This window comes from Capricornis sumatraensis, chromosome 4 (genome assembly GCF_032405125.1).
Source record: "Capricornis sumatraensis isolate serow.1 chromosome 4, serow.2, whole genome shotgun sequence".
Taxonomy (NCBI): domain Eukaryota; kingdom Metazoa; phylum Chordata; class Mammalia; order Artiodactyla; family Bovidae; genus Capricornis; species Capricornis sumatraensis.
Window position 1 is genome coordinate 163,357,864 of NC_091072.1, and position 25,063 is coordinate 163,382,926.

The 25,063-nt window shown below is 57.0% G+C and overlaps 1 protein-coding gene across 2 annotated transcripts; it reads left to right on the plus strand.

The window, feature by feature from the left end:
• Positions 1-1,163: 1,163 nt before the first annotated feature.
• ZBED4 (zinc finger BED-type containing 4) lies at positions 1,164-24,720 on the plus strand. 2 transcript variants are annotated; one of them, XM_068970854.1, is made up of 4 exons: positions 1,164-1,209; positions 2,869-2,947; positions 19,524-19,648; positions 19,777-24,720. In XM_068970854.1, exon 4 carries the CDS (start codon positions 20,095-20,097, stop codon positions 23,512-23,514), a length of 3,420 nt encoding a protein of 1,139 aa, XP_068826955.1. In that variant the 5' UTR covers positions 1,164-1,209; positions 2,869-2,947; positions 19,524-19,648; positions 19,777-20,094; the 3' UTR covers positions 23,515-24,720. The 2 variants fall into 2 exon arrangements, with proteins under 2 accessions (XP_068826955.1, XP_068826956.1); XM_068970855.1 differs by having other exon boundaries at positions 19,851-24,720.
• The last annotated feature ends 343 nt before the right edge of the window (positions 24,721-25,063 follow it).

Consider the following 25,063-nt stretch of genomic DNA (forward strand, 5'->3'; position numbering starts at 1 on the left):
GTTCTCGCCCGCCTGTCTCCCTCGGTCGCAGAGGTCAGGCCCCTGGGGCTGGAGTGCGCTCAGAGGCCAGACCGGCAGGCAGAACTGGGGGCGGGGGTCACGGACATGCAGGCAGAGCTGGGGGCCGGGGTCGTGGAGGCCGTTGTAGGGAAAGACACGGAGGGCTCCGGGCAGACGGAGACACGGCCGACTCACCCCACTGAAGCGGACCAGTCATTGGTGAACGAAAGACATCCTAACCGTCACAGTGAGGCTTAGGGAATGAACCCATGTCTCGTCCTCATACAAAGTGAGTTGTAGTCTAGAACAAGGTGACCAAATCAGTTTGAGAATTTATTTGGTCAGTGAATTACTGTGAGTTAGGAAACTGAGTGTCCGAGACAGACACGGAGAGCGAGCTCGGCCCCGCGGCCCGCGGCCTCCCCGAGAGGAAGGGCCCCCCGGCCCCCACACGTTAAGCCTCGATCCCGGCGCCCGGCGCACCCGCGCACGGCTGCACCTTATCGCCCGAGACTCCAGGGCCTAAAAGCGCCCAGCGCGCACGCAGAGCCCCCCGGAGCCCCTCGGCGGGACGGACGCCGTCGGCCCATGCGCCTCTTCAGGCTCCGCGGCCGAGAGGCGCCGAGCACCTGCGCGCACCTGCAGGCGGAACCGGGCGCCCGTCGCGCCGCAGCCCCCGATAACGCGGCCCGCGTGCGCCCGCCCCGCCGCCGAGTTACCAGGAAGGCCCTGGCGGCCCGCCCCGCCAGCGCCCCCCGCCCCGCTAGCGCCGGGTACCTCGCTGCCGTCCCGCTGGCCGCCCGGGGGCGGGGCCGGCGCGCGGAGACTGCGCCTGCGCGGCCGAAGCCCGGAGGTGGCTGCGCCTGCGCGGTTGGCCCGCGCAGGCCCGGGGCGGGACTGCGCCTGCGCGGTCGGCCCACGCCGGCCCTGGGGGCGGGGCGACGCCTTGCAGTCGGCCCAGACCCGCCCCATCAGCGGCGCCTCGGCACCTAGAGCCGCCCGTCCGGCCGGGCCCCGGGGAGAGGCGGGCATGCGGGCACTGCGCTTGCGCGCGCCGGCCCCGCCCCCGGCCCCGCCCCGGCCGCGCGGGGCCCTGGGAGGGGTGCAGCGTCCGGCGGCTGCGGCGGCGGCGCGGGAGGGGCCGGGGGCGGACAAAGCCGAGGTCGATGAATGGGGCGCGTCCGCCTGCGCGGCCGTGGGGTCGCCGCGGTGAGTGCGAGGCTCGCGTTCCGGGCCGGCCTTCCAGGCGCGCCGTCGGGGCCGGGAGCGGGGGCCCGGGGCTGGAGGGCGAGGCCGGGGTCGGGCCGGGCGGGCGCGGGGTCGCCTGCTCAGGGCGGGGCGGGGGCGGCCTGCCGTCGCGGGGACCCCGCCCGGGCGGCGGACTCGGCCTCGGCGTCTGGACGCCGCTCCAGCTGCGCGCCCCGCGGCCGCCGGCCCGGCTGACAGCGGGGCACCCGGGGCGCCTCTTCCGGCCGCGCGGCCGGCGGAGTGAGCGCGAGGCGGTGGGAGCGGGCGCGGACGCCGGGCCGGCCGCGGGCGAGCACGGGGACAGGCGTGCCGGCCGGCGTGGGCTCTACGGCTGACCACGCGGCGATCCCCGAGCCGCAGTCGCCCTGGGGCGGGGGTCACCGGCCAGCAGACAGGTGCCCGGTGAGTGTCCGTCTCGAGGGCCTCTGCCCTCCGCCACCGCCACGGATCGCCTTACATGCTGTGCCTTTCAGGTGTCCCGCAACCTCGGTACAGTATTTCATTTTCTGTGCGCTTCCAGGAAGGGACAACCGGGGCCTCGTTTACACGTCTCAGCACACGAGACGCTCCTCATTTCTGCACGCTTCTGATGCTTCTTGGTTACTATGCGTGTTTCTGGGTATGACATTTAAGTGTAAGTAGTGAAAGCCCGAATCAAGCTGCAGAGCAGAATTTCGATCGTTTTTCCAGTTGCGGTTTTGTGTTTTTTTTTTGACTCAAGTAATGACGGAGTCATTTATCTTTTTTTCTGGGACCCACACCATCCTGCTTGCTTAAGAGAATTGCCAGCCCCCTAGACTCTCCTTGCATTTTGAGTGACTGTCCATAGACACACATATATGCACCTCTCTGCAAGCAAACCCCTGCCCAGCTGGGCCATCAGGAGAAGCTTCTGTGGGCATTCTCAAGTTTGTGAAAAAGGGAAGTTATTTGTTTTGAAGTTAACTCTGATCAGATCAAGTCCATAATTTTGAAAAACGCATCTCAGACTTGCATGAGACCGGTTTGCTAAGGCATTCTTGTGACTTTTTATATTAACTTTTGATGTCTTCTCTACATCACGGTGTTAAAATTAGGAGAAGAGGAAGGATTTAGTTGGAGTTTTTAAAAAGTGCTCTGGACAAGCCAAATTGCAGTTATGACTTAATCTCCATGCAGAGTTATCTTGTGAGAGGAGACTCCTCTCACCAGCTCATACCCGGGGCCTGCCACGGGCTGTCTGTGCAGGGGTGCACGCTTCCTGTAATCCTTAAACAGATGGTATCTGCTTGTGGTGGTTTACATTTTCTCAGGAAAAGATGTGGCACGAGTTAAGAGAGTCTGTGAGTCTTCAGGAAGGTAACCTCCTGTGTTGGAAGAAAGCACAGACTCTGAGCCCACATCGCCACACACGCGCTGTTCCTGACGCTTCAGGGCATGAAGAGTCTGCCCTGCTTTTTCACGTCGCCACGCACAGAAGGAGGTTCGTGAATGGCTCATGCTGTGCCAGGAGTGCTCCTGAAGCGCTGGGAAGGGTTTGAAGGGAACCGTTAGGGCCGTGGATTGAACCCTGCGTCTGTGCAGAGGGGCCGAGGCAGCTGTGCTCAGGACGTGGTGAAGGGCGTGTGTGTTGTCTTTCAGATCCCTGCCTGGCGTGGAAGCTGGAGAGAGAGCAGACCTGGGCAGCGGCGCTGCGGGAGCACGAGGCGCTGTGACCGCGGTCAGTTTGTCCTTCCCGCCACTCTCGTCTGCGTGTCTCTGCCCGGCCTCAGCTCCTTCCTCCCAGCTCTATTCTGACTCCCTCCTTCACTGTGAGGAGGGCAGGGGCAGGGGCCAGGGCGCGCAGGCACACCAGGGGCGCCTGCCAGGGTTGGCTGGGGCCCCTCCGACTGTCCCTCAGCAGCGCGGGGTCCTCCTAAGCTGCTCTGCACAAAGCATGAGAGGTGACCGCCGTTCTCCTGGTGACCGCTTGATGTCTAATGTAAGCTGTAGGAGGCATCATCTCTGTTTACCGTTGGTGTCTTACTGAATTCAGCTGCACGGAGTCCCGCCCTGACCACCCCGCGGCCTCCCGTCAGTGTCCGGGTGGCAGCAGACTTCCCGTCAGGCAGCTTCCAGAGCCTCGGCCCCTTCCACTTCCCTGTCTTTCCCTCCCTTCTCCCTCAGGCTACGGCACTGCCTGATTTTAATCCCTCTGGAGTATTTAGATCACTTCTAGCTGTCTGATGTGTGCTTTTGGCAGCTGGTATGCTGGAAGGCACCGTTAGGAGTGAAAGCAAGCCCCGTCTTCTCCCTCCTGTTTCCGAGGTGGAGGGCTGCGGGAGGGCTGGAGGTGCCTGCCTCCGCGCGAGCTCTCTCGCCTCTCTCCTCTCGCCTGGCGCTGTTCTGCCTGCTGGGGCAGCGGCGCACGGTTGTGGCGAGGATGGGCAGAGAAGGCGGAGTGAACTCTCCAAGGAAGAGCACAAGCAGCCGTGGGCAAGGGTGAAGGGCAGTGTGACAAGCATGCTCTCAGAAGACCGCTTGGAGAGGAAAGGACCTCTGCGTCCCGCGCCTAGGGGCCTGGGGGAGGCGGAGCAGAGGCCCCGTGTGAGAAGCGGCGGTGAGCTGCGGAGCCTGGCCGGTGCTTTCGGGCCATCTCCTGTCGTAAGGCCCGTCCCTACCTTGCTCAGGTGTTCACCCTGCTTGGGTTCTGCTTTCCTTTGGGTGAAGGCCTTGCGGCAGCCACCTGTCCCCACAGCAAGATCTGCGCACCGCAGGAACCGGAGAGGCCGGGCCTGCGGCGGGGCGTCCCCTGCTGACCTGGCGCTGCCCGTGGGGGCTCCTCAGTCCGTGCAGCCCTGCCCGACCCGCCCCAAGCCCGCAGGTCTAAACGGAGGGCCCGTCCTCACTCAGGGCCCGGTGACTGAGCCTACCCCGCGGTTGGCCTGCTGGGAGGGAGCACCCCAGGGCACATGCTGTTTGGAGCAGGAGCTCGGGTGCTGCCCGGTCGCACGTGGACACTTGAACCACGTCCAGCGGCAGCTCACCACGGCAGCCCGTCAGACCTGTGGCTGGTGGGACCGCCTGCTGCCCCAGAGAAGCCGCTGGCACTCAGTGGCGTGCCCTCGAAGCCAGGGTGGAGCCAGCCCGGCAGCCCTGGTCCGCGACCCGGATGTCTCGGGGGGGGACAGGGCCCATGGCCCTGCACAGAGCTGGGGTGCCCGCCGCGTCTCGAGGAGCTGGCCCCGGGCCTCTCAGTTCGGCCCCCGCAGAGCGCTCTGGCCTCCGTCCGGCTCTCGGGCTCCGTGCGGCCAGTCCTGGGTGGTGGCTCTGCACTGGAGGCGGCTGCTCCCCGGGAAGATGTTAGCCATGGCTCTGCACCCTCAGCAGGTGCGGCTCACTCTTGGTGGCCTTGGTAGGAAGGCTGCCACATCCGAGGACGAGGCCGCCTGGCCACGGGGCGGCGCTGGTGCCCGAGCTGTGCCCGGGAGCCCGGGGCTCGGGCTGCAGGCCGCTGTGCGTGTCCTGGAGGCTGGGTGGTAGGTTGGGAGCAGGTCCAGGTGCCGCTGCTCCAGCCCTGAGCTGGAGCGCTGGTGCACGTCCCTTGTCCGTGCTTTCAGGCTCTGACGGGGCAGCAGGGGCCGCAGCAGGTCGCTGCTGAGCATCCTTCTCTTCTCAGAAAAGGCAGTCCAGCGATTCGCACTTGGCACGTCAACACGCTGCCTGCGAGGGCCCAGGTTCAGTCCCTGGTCAAGGACCAAAGGTCCTGCGAGCTGCATGCCGCCCCCTCCCCCAGAGGGAGAAAGGAGAGGCAGAGGGCCGTGCTCGCCCCGGCAGCGTGGCCGCGGAGGGAGTGAATGGTAGTCCTCACGGCGTTGAGCGGCTGAGCCACAGTCCGGTTTCCCCACTCGGGACGTTGACTTTTTAAAGAGACAAGGCCGATTGTCTTGCAGAAATGTCCCTGTGTTCTGGGTCTGTTTGCCATTTGCTGCTTTGCCGTTGACAGTTGACCCTTGAACAACACGGCGGGCAGTTGGGGGCCGCCCTCCGCGTGGTCGGCAGTCTGAAGATACGTTGCAGCTGGCCCCTGTGCCCCAGCGGCCCCCACCCGTGGGTGCCACCCGCCAGGGACCCGGCGTCTTCAGGTGGCGGTGCTGGGCCTCCTGTGCGCCGCCCTCAGACTGTCCTGTCGGGACGGGCCCCGCTCTGTCGGGCTGTGGCCCCTTCCCCTGCCTTTCACGTGTGTTTCCCTCACCCGTGACACTCGAGGAAGGCAGGACGCTGCGCCTTCTCCCCTCGTCACCCTTTTCCAGGGAGCAGTGGCTGCAGCATTCCCCCCCCCCAGTGGCAGGTATTTTCATTTCTCCTCTTGATTCTTGAGCATCAGTGCAGACTGGCAGATTTATCCATTACATTATAGTCCACTGAAGTCTTCCGTCTCTGTGGTATGTTCAGACAGTTGTGACCGACCCGTGGGAGCCCCGCAGAGCCAACTCCTGGTGGCACATCCTTTCTGCAGCCTCTCTCGTTCCCAGAGCTGCAGTCGCTCTTTCCGCAGAGCGCCGTGGCCCCGTTGGTGCAGGAGGGTGTTTAGAAACCAGAACCCAGGGGCCAGCTGTGTGCAGTGTGCTTGGTGTCACTGCTGCTTTAAGGGCTGGTCTAGTCTAGTGCACAGAGCTAGGAGATAACTGTTTAAAACATCAAGAGTTCGTGCTGATGTTTTTAAGACAAATTTAAAATTATATAGTTTTACTTAATTTCTTTGCTTGTTTCTAATCATATCGTTTTCGTATCCTGAAAATTTTGATTCTCAATGGCGTTGGCTGCTGCTGCTGCTAGTGAAATCACTCAGTGAAATTTAGGGTGTTCTTTTGTTTTCAGTACGTGTTCTGCTTCAGGCGCATGAAGTCCCATGTGTTAAAGCCCCTTGCTGAGCATTCTTGGTTTGCAGTATGGCCGCTTATCTGATAGCCTTTAGATTTCACGCTTGAAATGTTCTGCATTTTAATGTAGAGGTAATCACACCGCTCAAAAGTCAGCGTTATATAAAAGATGCAATCAGCTAGCTCACTTGCATTCCTGTCTCCTCCACTCTTTACAGGCAACCATCTTTATTTCTGCTTTATCCTGCAAAATAAGCGTGTAAGTTGCTTCAGTCGTGTCCAACTCGGTGTGACCCCATGGACTGTAGCCCGCCAGGCTCCTCTGTCCATGGGATTTCCCAGTCAAGAATAGTGGAGTGGGTAGCCATACTGTCCTGCAGGGGATTTTCCCAATCCAGGGGTCACACCTGCGTCTCTTACGTCTTACGTCTCCTGCGTTGGTTGGCAGGTTCTTCACACCAGTGCCACCTGAGAAGTGCCAAAATAAGCTCTTCAGACAGACATTAATGTTTGCAACTCACCTTGTTTTCCCTCCTGTCTTTTATCATAAAACGTAACAAGCGCCGTTTATCCCATGTGTCTTGCTTTTTTTCCATGGTCTGTGTATGTATTGGGCTTCCCTGGCGGCTCAGCTGGCAAAGAATCCACCCGCAATGCAGGAGACCTGGGTTTGATCCCTAGTTTGGGAAGATCCCTTGGAGAAGGGCATGGCAACCCACTCCAGTATCCTTGGCTAGAGAATCCCATGGACAGAGGAGCCCAGCTGGCTACAGTCCATAGGGTCGCAAGAGTTGGACGAGACTGAAGCGACTGGGATGCACGTATGTATCAGGCCTTACTGGCGGTGTGTGAGTGGTTTTGCAGCCTGGCTGTGGAACTGCAGCGCCTGGCCTGGGACAAGTGTTGCCGTGTGTCTGATGAGGTAGTCTTCAGAGTCTGTCCCTGGACGTGGGGTTACTGGGTCCTTGGGTGAATGTGTCTTGGTAGGGACTCCAGAGTCCTCACTGGGGTGCTGCCAAGCTTCGGGCCTTTCCCGCCCGGTTGGGTGAGATGACTTGAAGTTTTTTCCTTTAATCTGCTGCATCTGCAGCCTGAGGAATGGAGATGCTCGTCGTGTGTTTTTGGTGGTGTGGCAGGTGAGGGCCTGCACGGAAGCTGGTCTCTGTGTTAGGGAGCCGCTGAGGCTGCGGCCACTGCAGGGCGGGGACTGGGGCGTGCACACGTGGGACCCTGTCTGACGGGCACTCGTGCATCACAGCAGCCTGGAAGGCGCTTTCTTTAATTCTCAAAATAGAGAATAACTATGTTCCCCAAGTCAGAACACACACCTGAACTGGGACTCTCCCATACACGGTATTTGTTCTAGCCCGTGGAAAGAGCCTCTGGCCGGCTGCCTCTGCCTTCAGGCGCTTTGCTCTTGGAGCTGAAATGCGTGCAGTCGGTCTCAGCAGGCCTGGGCGCTGGGTCCATCCTCTGCGCTCCTCTCCTCCCCCCATCTGTGCTCAGTTCAGGGGGCTGTGCGCCCTGCTGAGCAGAGCCCCACACTGCTCACCACCAGGTTCAGAGTGACCCTCTGGCTGTCGGGGGGCGGCTGCACGGCCCCACGCGGGGAGGCCTGCCGCGTCTGTCTAGGAGGAGGCTGTTTGACGCGCTGCCCGTGATCGCCCTGTTGGGCCTCCGTGTTGATGATTTTCCTGTGGGCTAGCTCTTACTTGCTGGACATAGAGGCTGGACCGCGGGGCAGCTGGTTCTGGGTGCCACCCAGGCGCCGTGACCAGGGGGCCCTCGCCTTTCAAGCCAGAGGAGCATCTCCAGAGCTCTGGGGCGGGTGGCCAGGCCCAGGTGGCTCCTGGCACCCGTGCGGAATGGCCCAGTGCCTCCGGTGCCCTTCTGCAGTGTGACAGCTAGGCCCCGCATCCTGTTTTGCCTTTCTAAGTATTTGGTGCGAAAATAGTGGAAAAAGTAGTAGGAAGCTGCTCGAGCCAATGGCAGCATTTTCCCTGAAACAGAAACATCGGGGCTTCCCTGGCGGTCCAGTGGTCGGGCTTTGCTTCCACTGCAGGGCCGTGAGTCCAGTCCCTGGTCAGGGAACCGAGATCCCCATGCGGGCAAAAGGAAAAAAAGTAGAACCATCCTACCTACAACGTTGAGCTAGTGTGTAGAGAACTGGTCCAGCGGGAGAGGAAGACAAACCGGAAGGCGGCGGGCTCCCCTGACAGCCCCATCCCAGGCGCGTGCTGGCGTAACCCCTGGCACAGGCCCTCGGGACTGGCCAGGGCAGTGCCCGCTGGCGGCACCGCGGTCCCGTGAGTCTTCCCTGCTCTTGGTCTCCTCGGGGTGGGTGGGGGGATCAGGTTGCTCTCTGGGGAGACTGCTTCCGGCAGTTGTGTGGCCCCCTCGGGAGGCGCCTCGTGTGTGGCCCCCCTCCCGCCGCTTCCCCCAGGGGTGCACCCAGTCTGGGCGTTAATCAGCGCCCGTGTGAGGTGGAGCCGTTCGGCTGAGTCCCTGCGTCTCTGCTCGCGAGCTGGACGTGGAGTGGGAGCCCTGCCCTGGCTCTCTGGTGCTGTAGCAGATGTCAGGAGCTGAGGGTGAGCTTCCCTGTCACTTTTCAAAGTAGTGAATCATTTGCCTTCCTGTCATCCGCCAGAGGTGACCGATTGAGGATTTTATTTGGGATTATGCATTAATAGACTTAAACATTTGATGAGTTTTGATGTATAATGCTGACCCTTATTTACGTTCAGATCATCTCATTTTTGGACAGGGGGAGCCCTTGAGGTTGATGCCTGGATCCTTCCTGCACTGTCCTTGTCCGCTCGCAAAGGTCCTGGCTCCCTGGGTCCCCAGAGCGTCCTCGGCTCATTTTGTGGTCTTCCCGCCCCTGGACCTGTGATCCTTGAGAACCTCGGCTCCTTTAGTGGTGTGAGAGAGCTGTAGTCTGGAGGTCGCGGGGGCCGCTCCTCTCAGGACTTTGCACCGAGCAGAGCTGGGTGGGTCCCACTCCCAGGACTGCGGGATGAGTGTCTGGCCTTCCCGGTCTGCCTCTGCGAGGACGAGGGGGACCAGAGCCCGCCTCCCCATCTCTGCACGTGGCCCTGTCCTTGCTGAAGGCAGCCCAGTGTCTGGCCCAGGGACCCGCGTGTCGTCCAGCCCCCTCCCTCGGCTCAGGGCCGACGCTGCAGCTGCGCAGCGCCCACCTGCTCTCCCGGGACGCTCGCTCAGTGCGTCCTGCAGGGAGACGCGTGAGCACTCCCCCCTCCACTCGACTTCTCAGGAAGGCCTCAAGGAAAGATATCACCTGAATTCCGGCTTGTTGGTAACAGTTTCTCTGCGTCCTTGTACTTGATGTCCGGTTGACTGGAGGTAAAAGGCTTGGCTCATGTGTTTTTTCCTTGAATGTGTTAAACATGTCAGTCTGTTGTCTTACAGCGTGAAACGTTGCTGTCAGACTCGTGACAGGTCGCTTTCCCTTGCAGGTGATGTGGTTTTTGCCTGTGGCCTTCTCACGCCGGTGGCTTTCCTGGGGTACGCCTGTGTGCCCGCTGTGACGGGCGGACGGCCCCCGCCCTGCAGCTCGCTCCCCGTCTCTGCAGTAGCTTTCCTGTGTGCTGAGCTCCATGCTCGGCTGTGCCGGTCTCTGTTGCTGCGCAGGCCTTTCTCTCGTTGCTGTGAGCAGGCGCCGCTCTAGTGGCGTGCAGACTTCTCGCCGCAGTGCCTTCTCTCGTCGCGGAGCATGTGCTCTGGAGTTCGTGGACTCGGGAGTTGCAGTTCCCGGGCTCTAGACACCGGCTCCGGTGCATGGGCTTAGCTGCTCTGTGGCATGCGGAATCTTCCTGGATCGGGGATGAAGCCGGCGTCCCTGCACTGGCAGGAGGGTTCTTCACCGCGTAGCCACCAGGGAAGCCCAGGATGCTCTTTGAGTACACCTTTTTATTTCAGAGTGTTCAGTAATCTCTTCTCTTGCCCTGTCCCCCTTTTTTGTGGAGAAATACCTTGGTTATACACATGTTGGATTTTCTTTACCTAAGTTTTAAATTGGTCAGCTTCTTCTGAACTTTTTTTTAATCCGTTTATTTCTTTTTCATTAAAACTTTTTCTTTCCTAAATTCTTCTGTTGACCTTACGCAATCCTCTGTGGAGCTTATTTGTTCTTTTGTTGCTTGTAACTTAGTCTTTATTCTAAAATGACATTTTACTTTCATCTGTAACAGTTTCTTAGGGTCTGTGACCTCATCTCAGTGTTTTTCTGTCTTGATTTATTTTGTTCTTTTGTATTATTTTCTTAACGTTGTTAGCTTCTTTTGAAATAAGTTACTCAATTTCACTTAACCTCTGCTTATGTTTTTCTAGTGTGCTTTCATTATCTATAGAGATGTTTTCCCGTCTTCATTACCCTTTCTCTTATCCTTATGTAGGATTTAATCTTAACCCTTTCCTGTTTATTGTATCCGTTTTCTCCCACAGACTTGGTGGTTGAAGACAGCATACGTGTGGAGGCCAGCAGTCTGAGCTCGGAGCCCTGGGCTTCAGCCATGGTGCTGCCAGGCTGCCCTCCTGGCGGCCTGGCAGAGGGTGGCTCCTCGCCCTTCACTCCCAGAGGCCCCTGCGTCCCTGCGTGTGGGCCCGCCCTCCATCTTCAAAGCCAGCGACGATGCGCCTCTCGCTGTCCACAGTCATCTTTTCCTGTCTCTCCTCTGCCTCTGTCTTTCACTTTTGAAGACCCTTGTGACATCACTGGGTCTCCCCAGATAGTCCAGGGTTCAGTTCAGTTCAGTCGCTCAGTTGTGTCCGACTCTCTGCGACCCCATGAACTGCAGCACGCCAGGCCTCCCTGTCCATCACCAACTCCCAGAGCTTACTCAAACTCATGTCCATGGAGTCAGTGATGCCATCCAACCATCTCATCCTCTGTTGTCCCCTTCTCCCCCCGCCTTCAATCTTTGCCAGTATCAGGGTCTTTTCAAATGAGTCAGCTCTTCCCATCAGGTGGCCAAAGTATTGGAGCTTCAGCTTCAGCGTCAGTCCTTCCAATGAATATGCAGGACTGATTTCCTTTAGGATGGACTGGTTGAATCTCCTTGCAGTCCAAGGGACTCCCAAGAGTCTTCTCCAACACCACAGTTCAAAAGCATCAATTATTCGGCACTCAGCTTTCTTTATAGTCCAACTCTCACATCGATACATGACTGCTGGAAAAACCATAGCCTTGACTAGATGGACCTTTGTTGGCAAAATAATGTCTCTGCTGTTTGATATGCTGTCTAGGTTGGTCATAACTTTTCTTCCAAGGAGTAAGCATCTTTCAATTTCATGGCTGCAGTCACCATCTGCAGTGATTTTAGAGCCCCCCAAAATAAAGTCTGTCACTGTTTCCATTGTTTCCCCATCTGTTTGGCATGAAGTGATGGGACTGGATGCCGTGATGTTCGTTTTCTGAATGTTGAGTTTCAAGCCAACTTTTTCACTCTCCTCTTTCACTTTCCTCAAGAGGCTCTTTAGTTCTTTGCTTTCTGCCATAATGGTGGTATCATCTGCATATCTGAAGTTATTGATATTTCTCCTGGCAATCTTGATTCCAGCTTATGCTTCATCCAGCCCGGTGTTTCTCATGATGTACTCTGCATATAAGTTAAATAAACAGGGTGACAATATACAGCCTTGACGTACTCCTTTCCCAATTTGGAACCAGTCTGTTGTTCCATGTCCAGTTCTAACTTGCTTCTTGACCTGCATACAGATTTCTCAAGAGGCAGGTCAGGTGGTCTGGTATTCCCATCTCTTTCAGAATTTTCCACAGTTTATTGTGACCCACACAGTCAAAGGCTTTGGCATAGTCAATAAAGCAGAATGGATGTTTTTCTGGAACTCTCTTGCTTTTTTGATGACCCAATGGATACTGGAAATTTGATCTCTGGTTCCTCTGCCTTTTCTAAATCCCACTTGAACATCTGTAAGTTCATAGTTCTCGTATTGTTGAAGCCTGGCTTGGAGAATTTTGAACATTACTTTGCTAGCATGTGAGATGAGTGCCGTTGTGTGGTAGTTTCAGCATTCTTTGGCATTGCCTTTCTTTGGGATTGGAATGAAAACTGACGTTTTCCAGTCCTGTGGCCACTGCTGAGTTTTCCAAATTTGCTGACATGTTGAGTGCAACACTTTCACAGCATCATCTTTTAGGATTTGAAACAGCTCAACTGGAATTCCATCACCTCCAGTAGCTTTGTTCGTAGTGATGCTTCCTAAGTCCCATTGACATCACATTCCAGGATGTCTGGCTCTAGGTGAGTGATCACACCATTGTGATTATCCGGGTCGTGAAGATCTTTTTAGTACAGTTCTTCTGTGTATTCTTGCCATCTCTTCTGAATATCTTCTGCTTCTGTTAGTTCCATACCATTTCTGTCCTTAAGTGTGCCCATCTTTGCATGAAATGTTCCCTTGGTATCTCTAATTTCCTTGAAGAGATCTCTAGTCTTTCCCATTCTATTGTTTTCCTTTATTTCTTTGCATTGATCTCTGATGAAGTGTTTCTTCTTTTTTTTTTTTTGAGGAAGTGTTTCTTATCTCTCCTTGCTATTTGGAACTCTGCATTCAAATGGGTATATCTTTCCTTTTCTCCTTTGTGTTTAGCTCCCCTTTTTCTCACAGCTATTTGTAAGGCCTCCTCAGACAGCCATTTTGTCTTTTTTCATTTCTTTTCCATGGGGATGGTCTTCATCACTGCCTTCTGTACAATGTCACGAACCCCTGTCCATGGTTCATCAGGCACTCTGTCTATCAGATCTAGTCCGTTGAATCTATTTGTCACTTCCACTGTATAATCGTAAGGGATTTGATTTAGGTCAGACCTGAATGGTCTAGTGGTTTTCCCTACTTTCTTCAAGTCTGAATTTTGCAATAAGGAGTTTCTAAGCCACAGTCAGCTCCCAGTCTTGTTTTTGCTGACTGTATAGAGCTTCTCCATCTTTGGCTGCAAAGAATATAATCAGTCTGATTGCCGTGTTGGCAATCTGGTGATGTCCATGTGTAGAGACTTCTCTCGTGTTGTTGGAAGAGGGTGTTTGCTATGACCAGTGCGTTCTCTTGGCAAAACTCTATTAGTCTTTGCCCTGCTTCATTCCGCATGCCAAGGCCAAATTTGCCTGTTACTCCAGGTGTTTCTTGACTTCCTACTTTTGCATTCCAGTCCCCTATAATGAAAAGGACAGCTTTTTTGGGTGTGTGTTCTAAAAGGTCTTGTAGGTCTTCATAGAACTGTTCAACTTCAGCTTCTTCAGCATTACCGGTCATAGACCTGGATTACTGTGATACTGAGAGGTTTGCCTTGGAAATGAGCAGAGATCATTTTGTCCTTGTGATCACGCGGACCACGGCCTCGTGCAGCTCAGTGAGTTTTCCGTTCTTGCGTTGCCCGGGCCGGAAGCGGAGCCCAGCGGGTCCTCGCGCTGCGCTGCGCGCCATCCCGGTCCTGCTGTTCCCACGTGCCGCTGAGTCCCGGGTGGCGCTTCTCTGCCGCCGGGACATCGCTTTGCCGTTCCTTCAGCTGAAGCCACCTGGCGACACACTCTGTGTGTGGTTTCGCCAGCGGTGTTTTCATCGCATATTCGTTCTTGTAGGAATATCTTTGCTGAGTGTAGAATCCTGGTTTGGCTTTCTCTCTTTCCCACCGCAACTCCGAAGGCGCACTTCTTCTGTCCCATGGTTGACACTGCTTCTCTTGAAGAGTCGGTCCTGTGTCTCGTCGCTTTTTCTTGAAGCAGTTTCTGGGGCTGTGTTGCAGTGTGTGTGAGGAAGATGAGCATAATGAGCCCGTGCGCTCATCCCCCGGCTTTCACAGACAGACAGACAGACACGTGGCCATTCCAGCTCTGGGTCCCCCTCGGTTACTTCAAAGCAGATACGAGAAGTCGTGTTTCATTAGACTTTCTCCAGTTAGTGTCTCGGAAAGACAGGATTCTTTAAAAAGTCTCACCCACAGTATCTTTCTACCTTAATAAGCTTAGAATTGCTTCCTGTCCAGTGTTCACTCAGTGCCCAGGCCCCCTGCCTCGCCTGCGGACGCGCTTGCGTGGCTTGCCCGCTCACACTGGGATGCAAGCAGTCTGTTAGAGAAGCTGGGTCATCAGTCCTGCTGCAGAAGCCGGTGGTCTGGATTCTGTACCCGCTGGCGGTACTGAGCTGGGTTCCTCCACCCCTCCTCACTTTTACCTCTGTGCTTTTTCCTATTTTTAGCACTTTTCTTTTCTCTTTAAATCTTGCCTGGGGTTTCTAGGGGTTCTTGAATCTGTGGTCTGAAGTCTTTGATCACAACTGCGCTTTTCTTGTTGCGCTTTCTCTTCTCATTCGTTTCCGTTTCGGCACGTCGGAGCATGTTAGACGGCAGGCCCTGGTTGTTCCTGCGTCCCGCGCATCCCGGCTTGCGCCGGCTCGCCCCAGACTCCGCCTCGCCCCACCCCCGCAGCCGCGAGCCAGGCCTCCTGGCGACTGTCTCCCGGGCGAGTTTACGGGGGCGTACTGTAGGTTCCACGTGTGTGTGAGTGTCCTGGTGGCTGTCTCTCTCTGGCGTCACTGAGTGTGGTCCTCCCCAGGTCCACCCACGGCGCCGTGTCCGCAGCCACAGCCCTTCCTGCACGCGGGTCTTCTGTGCACCGCCCCCAGCCCCTCGGGCCTCCAGCGCTCCAGGAGCAGCGGCCTGTTTGCCCGAGTGCCCCGGACACATTTCTCAGCCTCTCTGTGCCCGTGCCCTTTGGTATAGAAGGAGACACGTCACAGTGAACCTTCCATGAAAGACTGTCTCGTGGCTTAAGTGAGACCACACAGGCTGAGCAGGTGAAAGAGGGCCCGCAGGAAGCAGTCCAGGCCGTCACCCCAGGGTCTTGCCCCAGGAGTCTTCGGAGAGCCTCAGGGTCAACCGAGAATGGGACGTTTGCCTCGAAGGGAGATGAGCTGGTTCCTCAGACCAGAGAGGAGCGGGCAAGGTCGTCCAGGACAGAGGCGAGCTCGAGGCAGCCGAGCTTGCCCTGCAGCCTTCGTAGGACAGCACCTTTCCGTGGAGGCCTGGAGACCTCTGTCGCACAGACGCCCGTGGCTTGCCCTTCTGCCTTGTGGGCGTCCTCGTCAGGAGCAAGAGCAGAGACGACACTAAACGCCTCTCTTCACCCGGTGGCCGTATGGTTTTCCTCCTTGCTTTCTGTTGATTTTTTAATATTAAACCAAAAGTCCTCCTGATATAGCCCACTTACTCATGGAATATTATCTTCAGTGTAGCGCTGAATTTGATTTGTTACATTTTTAAGAGCTCGCTACATTTCTTAGGGTTCTTCCTGATCCTAGGGACGTGACTTGGATTCTTTTCCTGTTAACGCCTCTTCGGGTCTTGTTGTCAGGGCGGCTCTACCTTGTTAGAACAGTTGGGGAGTATTTTGTCTTTTTCCGGAAGAGTGTGTTTCACTAGTATTTTTTTTTTTTTTTTTCTCTTAAGTTTGGTGAAATTCACCCATGGAACCATCTTGACCTGGAATTTTAAGAGAAGGGACTAGGCAGAGGGCTGTTCAGGCTTCAGTGTGAGGCAGACGTCGTGACTGCTACGCGATAGAGACCCTGTCTCTTCAGTGGCTCTCTGTCGTAAGTGTCTTTTCGGGATTTACCCGTTTCACCTGAGCTGCTGAATTTATCATCATAAAGGCGCTCGGCTGTCTCCTTACCGTCTTTTTGTGTCTGTAGGGTCTTTGGTGGTAATGCCCACTTCTGTTCTTGCTGTTGGTAGCTTCCGTCTTTTCCATTTTTTCATTAATCAGTGTAGACGTTTGCCAATTTTTTTGATCTGTCCAAAAAACCGGCGTTTGGATTCACTGATTTCCACCCCCTGCCACCTCTTCCCCACTCCCCCCCCAATTTAATTGATTTCAAATCTTTTCTTGTTTTCTTCACTTTATTTGCTTCGGGATTAAATTTGCTATACTTTTCCTTGGGACGTTTTTCTTTACCCCTTGGCTTCGTACATATAGAAGTGTTACTTACTTAAAGATACTTTGGATTGTTCCAGACATCTTTCTGATGTTGATTTCTTGTTCAGTTCCCTTTCAGAGACCATTCTTTGACTCCAGGTCTTGTGAATTTATTGTGATTTGCTTACTGTCCAGAGAGCAGTCTGTCTTGACGAGCACTCTGGCCGCCTGTAAGCGACACACGTTCCGTTTGTTTGGACTCCTCCCTAAATGTCATTGAGGCCAGTTTGATGGTAATGTTTTCAAACCGTCTGCTGTCTTTACTGACTTTCTGTCCGCTTGTTCAGGTAACTGTGAGTAGGGATGTGAGAGCCCACCCCCACTCCAGGCCCGAGGGGTCCGCTCCCTGCACGTGGGAGGTCCCCGTGGCCCACTGTGCTCGCGCGCCCCGCCGGCATGCCCGGGTTGGGCTTAGCACGCTGCAGCCTCCTGTCTTTTTGCTGTGAGCCTCTCTCTGTCCTCACGCGTAGCGTGTTTCTGTAGGCGGCGTGGAGTCAGCCTGCCCGTTGCCCTAGTCTGCCAGTCCCTGCGCTTCCTGAGCTGCCGCCGCACGGCCTGTGAGCAGAGGCGCTCTCCGTGTTCCCCCCGGCTCTGTGCGCAGAGTGCTTCGCGTCTGGCAGCCCCCGCCGGCTGTTGTCCGGCACCAGCTCACTGTCCTTCCGTCCGCTCCGGACACCGCTGCCTGGAGTCGTGCTCAGAGCAACGGGGTCCAGGTGGCCCAGAGACCGCTCCCACTCAGAGCAGCCCTGCTGTCACCTGTGCTTTTGACTGAGAGGCTTCAAAGCCGAGGTTCCCGCGATAAAGTGCCGAGGCGGCTGCCACAGCAAGGACGCACTTATGCACATTTACAGGTTTATTATGTGGAAAGGGGCTTCCTTCATAGCTCAGACGGTAAAGTGTCTGCCTGCGGTGCAGGAGACGAGGGTTCGATCCCTGGGTCGGGAAGATCCCTTGGGAAAGGAAATGGCAACCCACTCCAGTGTCCTTGCCTGGAGAATCCCATGGACAGAGGAGTCTGGCGGGCTACAGTCCATGGGCTTGCAAAGAGTCGGACACGACTGAGAGACTTTCACTATATGAAAAGGGACACAGATGAAAGGCCAGATGGGGACACACAGGCTCCTGAGTGCAGGGGCGTCTGTCCTCGTGGAGTTAGGGCGCGTTATCCTCCAGACCCGTGGGTGTGTTCGCAAGCCTAGCCATTCCTCAAACCCCGAGCTGCTGGGGTTTTGTGATGTGGGCTTGAGGAGTGTCAGCTCAGTCTCCAGGCCATCCTGGGGGCCGGGGGCTGAAAGTCGGTTTCTAACCGTGGTGTGGTCTCTCTGGTGATGAGCCTCCATCATTGCCTCACTAGAACGCAAGGTGTTGCTTGTCACTTGGGAGCTTCCGAGAGGCTCAGGAGCCCTGTGTCAGGAACTGGGGGCACAGACCAGTACACACATGTGCCTCACACTCTCCCACCTTGAGCCGACTGCCATACAGTGAAGCGCACTTACTTAAAGGGTAGAACGTGCTGAACAGACACACACAAACACTTCCCTCGTGTTTATACACGTAAGCAGCTGCCGCACAGAGGCACCTTCACACAGTGAGTCTTCAACAGTTACCAAGGTGTTCTTTGGTTGAAAAGCATGATCTTTTCCACAAACAGTACTTGAGCTATTAGATATTTATATACAAAACAATGAGTTTGAGTCTTTCAAAGATCTAAACATAAACACAGGAGAAAATCTTTCTTAGATACAGCTCCCAAAGCATAATCCATAAAAACATTAATTGCTGGGGACTTCCCTGATGGTCCAGGGGTTAAGAGTCTGCCTTGCAGTGCAGGGAACTCGGCTTTGGTCCCTGGTCTGGGCCCTAAGGTCCCACGTGACGAGAAGCACCTGAGGCTGACAGCCGCAGCTCCAGGCCCCACACCACAGCCGAGTGTGCACTGAGTGTGCACAGTGCCGGGGTGCGCGTGCTGCAGCCAAGACCCCACCTGCCAGATAAGTATACGTGAACAGATGCTTCACCAGTGGAGAGAAGCAAATGGCAAATAAGCACATAAAATGTTCAGTATTATCAGTCATTTAGGAGATATCTTGTTGTTTACTTGCTGAGTCATGTCTGACTCTTTGCAACCCTATGGACTGTAACCCACCAGGCTCCTCTTTCCATGGGATTCTCCAGGCAAGAATACTGGAGAGGGTTGCCATGCCCTCCTCCAGGGGATCTTCCTGATCCAGGGATTGAACCAGGGGGTCCTGCATTTTCAAGCAGATTCTTTACCACTGAGCCAGCAGGGAAGCCCACCTATTAATTAGAAGGGCTAAAATTGCAATGATGGGCCTTCCCAAGTCTTGGTCTGTTCTCTTTTTTTTATTAAATTACTTTGGCTGTGCTGGGCCTCACCGCAGCACACGGGCTTTCTCTGTCTTGGCTAGTAGGGGCGGCTCCTGTTGCAGTGAGTGGCTTCTCACTGCGGCGGCCTCTGTCATTGCAGACCACAGGCTCTGGACCCGTGGGCCTCAGTGGTTGCCGTGTGCAGGCTCAGGAGTTGTGGTGTGAGGACTTAGTTGCTCAGAGCCATGTGGGGTCTTCCTGGACCAGGGACCGAACCCATCCCCTGCATTGGCAGGCGGATTCTTTGCCGCTGAGCCACCGTGGACATCCCATGGTGCTTTCTCTCTGTGGTCTCTTTCTGACGCTTGGGGCTCGTAGTAGCACGTGCATGTCACTCCCAGGTCCCTGGTTTACCCCTCTCCCCTGTCGCTCGCCTTTGGGGACCGTAAGTGTGTGTTCTGTGTCTGTGAGTCTGTTTCTGTTTTGTAAATGAGTTTGTTGTCTTTTTTTCTGGATTCTGCCTGTGATCGACACCGCATTTCTGTCTGGCTCCCTTCACCTGGTCTGTTCCTGTCCAGGCCCATCTGTGTTGCCGCCGCAGCATTATTTCATCCCTCAGTGGCCACGCAGTCCTGCACACGTCGTGTCGCGCCTCCTTCACCCGCTTGCCTGTCGACGGGGACTCAGGTTGCGTCCACGTGTTGGCCGTGGCTGCTGCGAGCACTGGGGTGCGTGTGTCCTTTCACATCGGTGCTTCCTCCAGACGTGTGCCCGGGGGTGGGACTGCAGAGTCGTGTGGCAGCTGTCAGTGGTCTTTTCAGGAGCCTCCATATTGCTCTCCATGGTGGCTGCGCCAGCTTACCTCCCGCCAGCAGTGGGGCCGGGCTCCCTATCCCCACACCCCCAGCCGTGGATCATTTGTAGGCTTTTGGATGATGGCCCTGTGACCAGCGTGAGGTCGTGTCATTTTATATTTCTCTGATTATTAGTGATGTTGAGCATCTTTTCGTGTGCCTTTTGGCCATCTGTATGTCTCCTTTGGGGAAATGTCTATTCAGAGGATATCTTCTTTCTTTTTTTTTTTTTTTACCATCACCAGGATTTTATTCTTAAATAAATGCTCAGCCTCAAGCCTGGTTAGGTAGACATCAGAAGAAGGCAGATCGCAGGCCCCTCGTCCGTGGGAGCAGTGGGATGGCCCAGGGAGGCAGAGACTCTCAGAAGGTAAGCAGGGCGCTCGGGGCAGGAGAGGCCAACAGAGAGGGTGTTTCATCCTGTGACTGGGTTGTAAAGTCAAGGAGCAAGCTTTTCTGTTTCACCTGACCATTGTGGAATTTCTCTCACACATATAGAGGCTGACGTATCCATGACTCTGGATGTGAAATGTGAGCGGGTCCTTTGTCTTCCTTGGTTCCATCTGTTGTAGATGACGCAGGAGGAGCACCATGCTATCGAGCCGCCAGCATTCCCGCGTCCGAGACCAGCAGGGCCACCCCGTGTGCGCGGGCGTCTGCACCGCGATGCGTTCAGCGGGAGAGCTCCAGGAGCAGCATGAAGCGACATGCCCATGAGTTCGCCTGTCCGCTGCTCGGTGAGATTCATGATTAGCCATATTCATAAACATCCTCAGAGAGAGTTCTTCAGCCAGAACCGGATAGTTATGGTTAGTCATGGAGAGCCGCCGGGAGCCTCGTCCCCAAGGAGCAGGTGATTCGGAGAACACGAACTCGAAAATAGAGGAAGATGACTCCCGAACCCCTGATCACAGTGTGCAGAGAATGGACGCTGGAAGCGAGCTGGAGGACGGGAGGCAGGCAGGCCGCGGCCAGGAGCAGGCAGAGGGCGGCGGCGTGGGCTGCGCAGGCCAGCCCCCCGGGCGGCGCGCCTCCCCGGAGCCCGAGGACGACTACGGGGCGCTGCTGGCGCAGTACAGCAGCACCCTGTACAGCGTGGCCATGGAGGCCGTGACACAGAGCCTGCTCGCCGGCCGCGGCCTGGGCTCCAGGAAGAAGTCCCCGGCCTGGAAGCACTTTTTCATCTCGCCGCGGGATAGCACCAAGGCCGTGTGCACCTACTGCATGAAGGAGTTCAGCCGCGGCAAGAACGAGAAGGACCTGAGCACCAGCTGCCTCATGCGGCACGTGCGCAGGGCGCACCCCAGCGCACTGGCAGCGGACCCCGCCTCGGCGCCGCGCCCCGCACCTGCGCCCGCCGACCCCGGGGCAGCCGCCAAGGGCCTGGCTCCCCCGCAGGCCATGGAGGACGCCGGCTCCGCGGTTTCTTCCGAAGAGGCCGCCTCCGACGCACTGGCCTCGGAGAGGTACAGCCGGGAGGAGGGCCCGGCGGGGCCGCCCCCGCACGCGCGCGCCCTGCGCTGCAGCGAGCCTGCCGAGAGCGGGGCGGAGAAGAACCTGTCCCTGCCGCGGAGCGGGTGCGGGTCCCGCCGGCGGTCGGCCGTCTGGAAGCACTTCTATCTGTCGCCCCTGGACAGCTCCAAGGCCGTGTGCATCCACTGCATGAACGAGTTCAGCCGCGGCAAGAACGGGAAGGACCTGGGCACCAGCTGCCTCATCAGGCACATGTGGCGGGCGCACCGCGCCATCGTGCTGCGGGAGAGCGGCGGCCCCGCTGCGCCTTCCCCCGGCCCCGCGCCGCCCCTGGGGCCCGCCCGGCCGCCACCAGACGCGGAGTCCGGCCCCCTGCCGGTGTCTCCGGGGAGGGCGCTCCAGGACCCCGCCTCCGCAGCCTCCTCCCCCGACCGGCCGGCGGAGGAGCCGCACGCGCTCTGGGGCCCCGGGGGCGCAGCGTCCCCCTCCTCCGACGCGGGCGAGGCCTCGTGGGGGTCATCTCCCGAGACGCAGCTGGGCGGCACGCCGAGCCCTCGGCCGCGGGAGCCGGGCACCGTGTTCCAGCAGAACAAGAAGGTGATGAAGAGGCTGAAGTCGGAGGTGTGGCACCACTTCTCACTGGCGCCCACGGACAGCCTCAAGGCCCTGTGCAGGCACTGCGGCTGCGCCATCAGCCGGGGCAAGCGGGGCGACGTGGGCACCAGCTGCCTCATGCGGCACCTCTACAGGCGCCACCCCGAGGTGGCCGGGGCCCAGAAGGGCTTCCTGGGGGCTGGCCTGGCCAGCTCACCCTATGCTACCCTGGCTTCCGCTGAAATGTCCTCCTCCCGGTTGACCAGCCTGCCGACCGTGGTCACCAAAAACCATCAAGCTGCGTTTCCCGTCAACAGCAAGAAGACCTCCAAGCTGTGGAACCACTTCTCTACCTGCTCCGCAGACCCCACGAAGGTCGCCTGCCTGCACTGTGGCCGGACCATCAGCCGGGGCAAGAAGCCCACGAACCTGGGCACCAGCTGTCTTCTGCGGCACCTGCAGCGCTTCCATGGCGGCGTGCTGAAGCCTGAGGGTGCCCGGGCTGCCCCACCCTCCCCTCCTGGCGCCCAGGCACCCCTGGGCCCACCGTCAGCAGGCGCCACTGCCTCTGACGATGGCAGTGAGAAGTTTTACGATTCTCACCCCGTTGCTAAGAAAATCACAAGTCTCATTGCTGAGATGATTGCCCTTGACCTACAGCCGTACTCACTGGTGGACAACGTTGGCTTCAACAGGCTGCTGGCATACTTGAAACCTCAGTACTCCCTGCCCCCACCGGCCTACTTCTCCCGGACAGCCATCCCGGGCATGTACGAGGACGTGAAGCACGTCATCATGGCACACCTGCAGGAAGCCGAGAGCGGCGTGGTCCACTTCACGTCGGGCATCTGGATGAGCAGCCAGACGCGGGAGTACCTGACCCTCACGGCCCACTGGGTCACCTTCGAGACCGCGGCCCGGCCGCACTGTGAGGACCACCACTGCTCAGCGCTGCTGGACGTGTCGCAAGTGGACTGTGACTACAGCGGCAGCAGCATCCAGAAGCAGCTGGAGTGTTGGTGGGAGGCCTGGGTGACGTCCTCCGGCCTGCAGGTGGGCATCACCGTCACCGACAACCCCAGCATTGGGAAGACGCTGAACGAAGGGGCGCGCTCCAGCGTGCCCTGCTTCAGCCACACTGTCAACCTCATCGTCAGCGAGGCCATCAAGAGCCAGAGAATGGTCCAGAACCTGCTGAGCACTGCCCGGAAGATCTGCGAGCGGGTGCAGCGCTCGCCCCGTGCCAAGGCCAAGCTGGCGGAGCTGCAGCGGGAGTATGGGCTGCCGCCCCACCACCTGCTGCAGGACGTGCCGTCCAAGTGGAGCACATCCTTCCACATGCTGGAGCGGCTGCTGGAGCAGAAGCGGGCGGTGAACGCGCTGTCCGTCGAGTGTGACTTCCGGGAGCTGCTGAGCTGCGACCAGTGGGAGGTGATGCAGTCCGTGTGCCACGCCCTGAAGCCTTTCGCCGCCGCCAGCCGGGAGATGAGCGCGCACGTGTCCACGCTGAGCCAGGTCATCCCCATGGTCCACATCCTCACCCGCAGGGTGGAGATGCTGTTCCAGGAGACCATGGGCATTGACACCATGCTGCGTGCCCTCAGGGAGGCCATGGTGAGCCGCCTGTCGGCCACGCTGCACGACCCCAGGTACGTGCTGGCCACCCTGCTGGACCCGCGCTACAAGGCCTCCCTGTTCTCCGAGGAGGAGGCTGAGCAGTGCAAGCAGGACTTGATCAGGGAGCTGGAGACGCTGGATCCTACCTCAGAGCCCGCGCCCGTCCCCAGCGGCTGCGAGCCGGGCTCCCCGCCCCGGGACTGCGCCAGCGAGGAGAGCCTCTGGGCACTCATGGCCAAGCTGAAGAAGAGCGAGCGCGGAGGGCGGCCCAAGGTCCCCGAGGACATGGTGCTCGCCTACCTGGAGGAGGAGGTGCTGGAGCACAGCTGCAACCCGCTCGCCTATTGGAGCCTCAAGAGGGCCACCTGGCCCGGCCTCTCTGCCTTGGCCGTGCGCTTCCTGGGCTGCCCCCCAAGCATCGTCCCTTCTGAGCGGCTATTCAGCACGCCCCCTGAGAACGGCAGCTTTGGCCAGTCTAGGCTTCTAATGGAGCATTTTGAGAAACTCATCTTTCTGAAAGTGAATCTTCCCTTAATATGCTTCCAGTACTGAAGAGCCCACTGGAGCCACCCGGCGAGCACCGGCATCTGTCCAGGCTGGCGCTCGCCGCAGCCGGCCCTGCAGGACGGCAGGCCGGGCGCTCAGGTCCACGGCCGCGGGAGGGGCCGCCCGGCCCTTGCTGTCGCGGCCACACGTGCCTTAACCAGTCCTTCAGGCCAGGTACCATGGTGTGTGTTTTCAGAAGTCTACTAGAAGCAGCTTGCCTCGTCAATGATGAAATACGATGATTGGGTTTTCATTTGTAACTGTAAGGTTTTTTACAAGTTGGGGATCAGTAGTTTGTTTCAGTAGAATGGCAGAGGAGAGGTGAGCCGTTTTATTCCATAGGCTTCTTATTCGATTATGTAAAAATCAGATCAGGTACTGTATTTTAGTTAAAAATTGCTTTAATTGCAACAGAACAGCCTTTGTGGCTGTCAAATAAAACCTGTAAATAGGAGGTGGAGTTGAAGCCATCTTGACTGAGCAGTTCCTGACGGTGGCTGTACAGGGCGTTGGAGGGAGACAGAGTGCTCTGGGAGGCAGCTGTCGACCACGACAGAGATGTGGCATCGGCGACAAGCCCGAGCTGACACATGACGAAGGGTCGGCCGCGCAGGGTTTCCACAGAGAGCAAGCTCCCATTTCAGGGTCTGCCCTGGTGCCACGTGGGCGGTTAGCGTGGACACACCCCCACGTTCACAGCGTGCACGGTGGGGCCTGCTCTGCGGCCAGTGCGTGGCATGACGCGTTCACAGCCTCCTGTTGATGAACCTCTGAGCCTCTGGCTCAGTGGCTCTACATCATGAAGCTGTCTTGAAATTTGTGCACTGGCCCCCAAATTGACCCAATTACGTACGCAGTTCTTTTTAGAAGAGGTGGCTTATTAACAGGGAGGAAGATTGCTATGTTATGGTTGTAAGAATAGCCTTAGGCGTTTAGATTTTCTTTTATAAAATAGGGAAGATTCAGCCATCAGTGGGGTATTTAGGATCCCAAGGACATCAGAATGGATTATGTCATCAGGTTTTTTTTTTAACAATAATATGTCTTCGAAGTTTTTGTCTCAGCGTCTAGAAAAGAATTCATTTTCTTATTTCAAACTGGTTAAATATTCTGGGTGAAACGAGTCACTGATTTGCCTATGACCTTTTAGAAAAGTTGTTGTTTTGTTAAAATACTGTACTATTATTAATCTGAATTTGCATTGACTATGTTTTTAGTGTATTTATAAATGGTGAACTCAGTTTCTGAAATTAAACTTTTTATTTACAATTTTCTACTGCTGGAGGACACTGGCTTTTTATTCTTAGGATAATAAAACAGTCCTACTCTTAGGGGCCAGCATGTACAAAAACAACGCTCAACACAGCCTTTAAATCTTCGTTAGCCGCAGACGGGACCTGGGGGAAGTGGAAGAGTAATTCTTAAGCAGCATTTCTAATAGCGGCAGTGACGTCCGAGAACCTTCCAGGGCATGTGTTCCGAGCGGGCGCTGCGGCCCCCATGCTGCTGGTGGAAAGAGCAGCCAGTGTGGAGGGCCCCAGAGCTGGGACTGGGG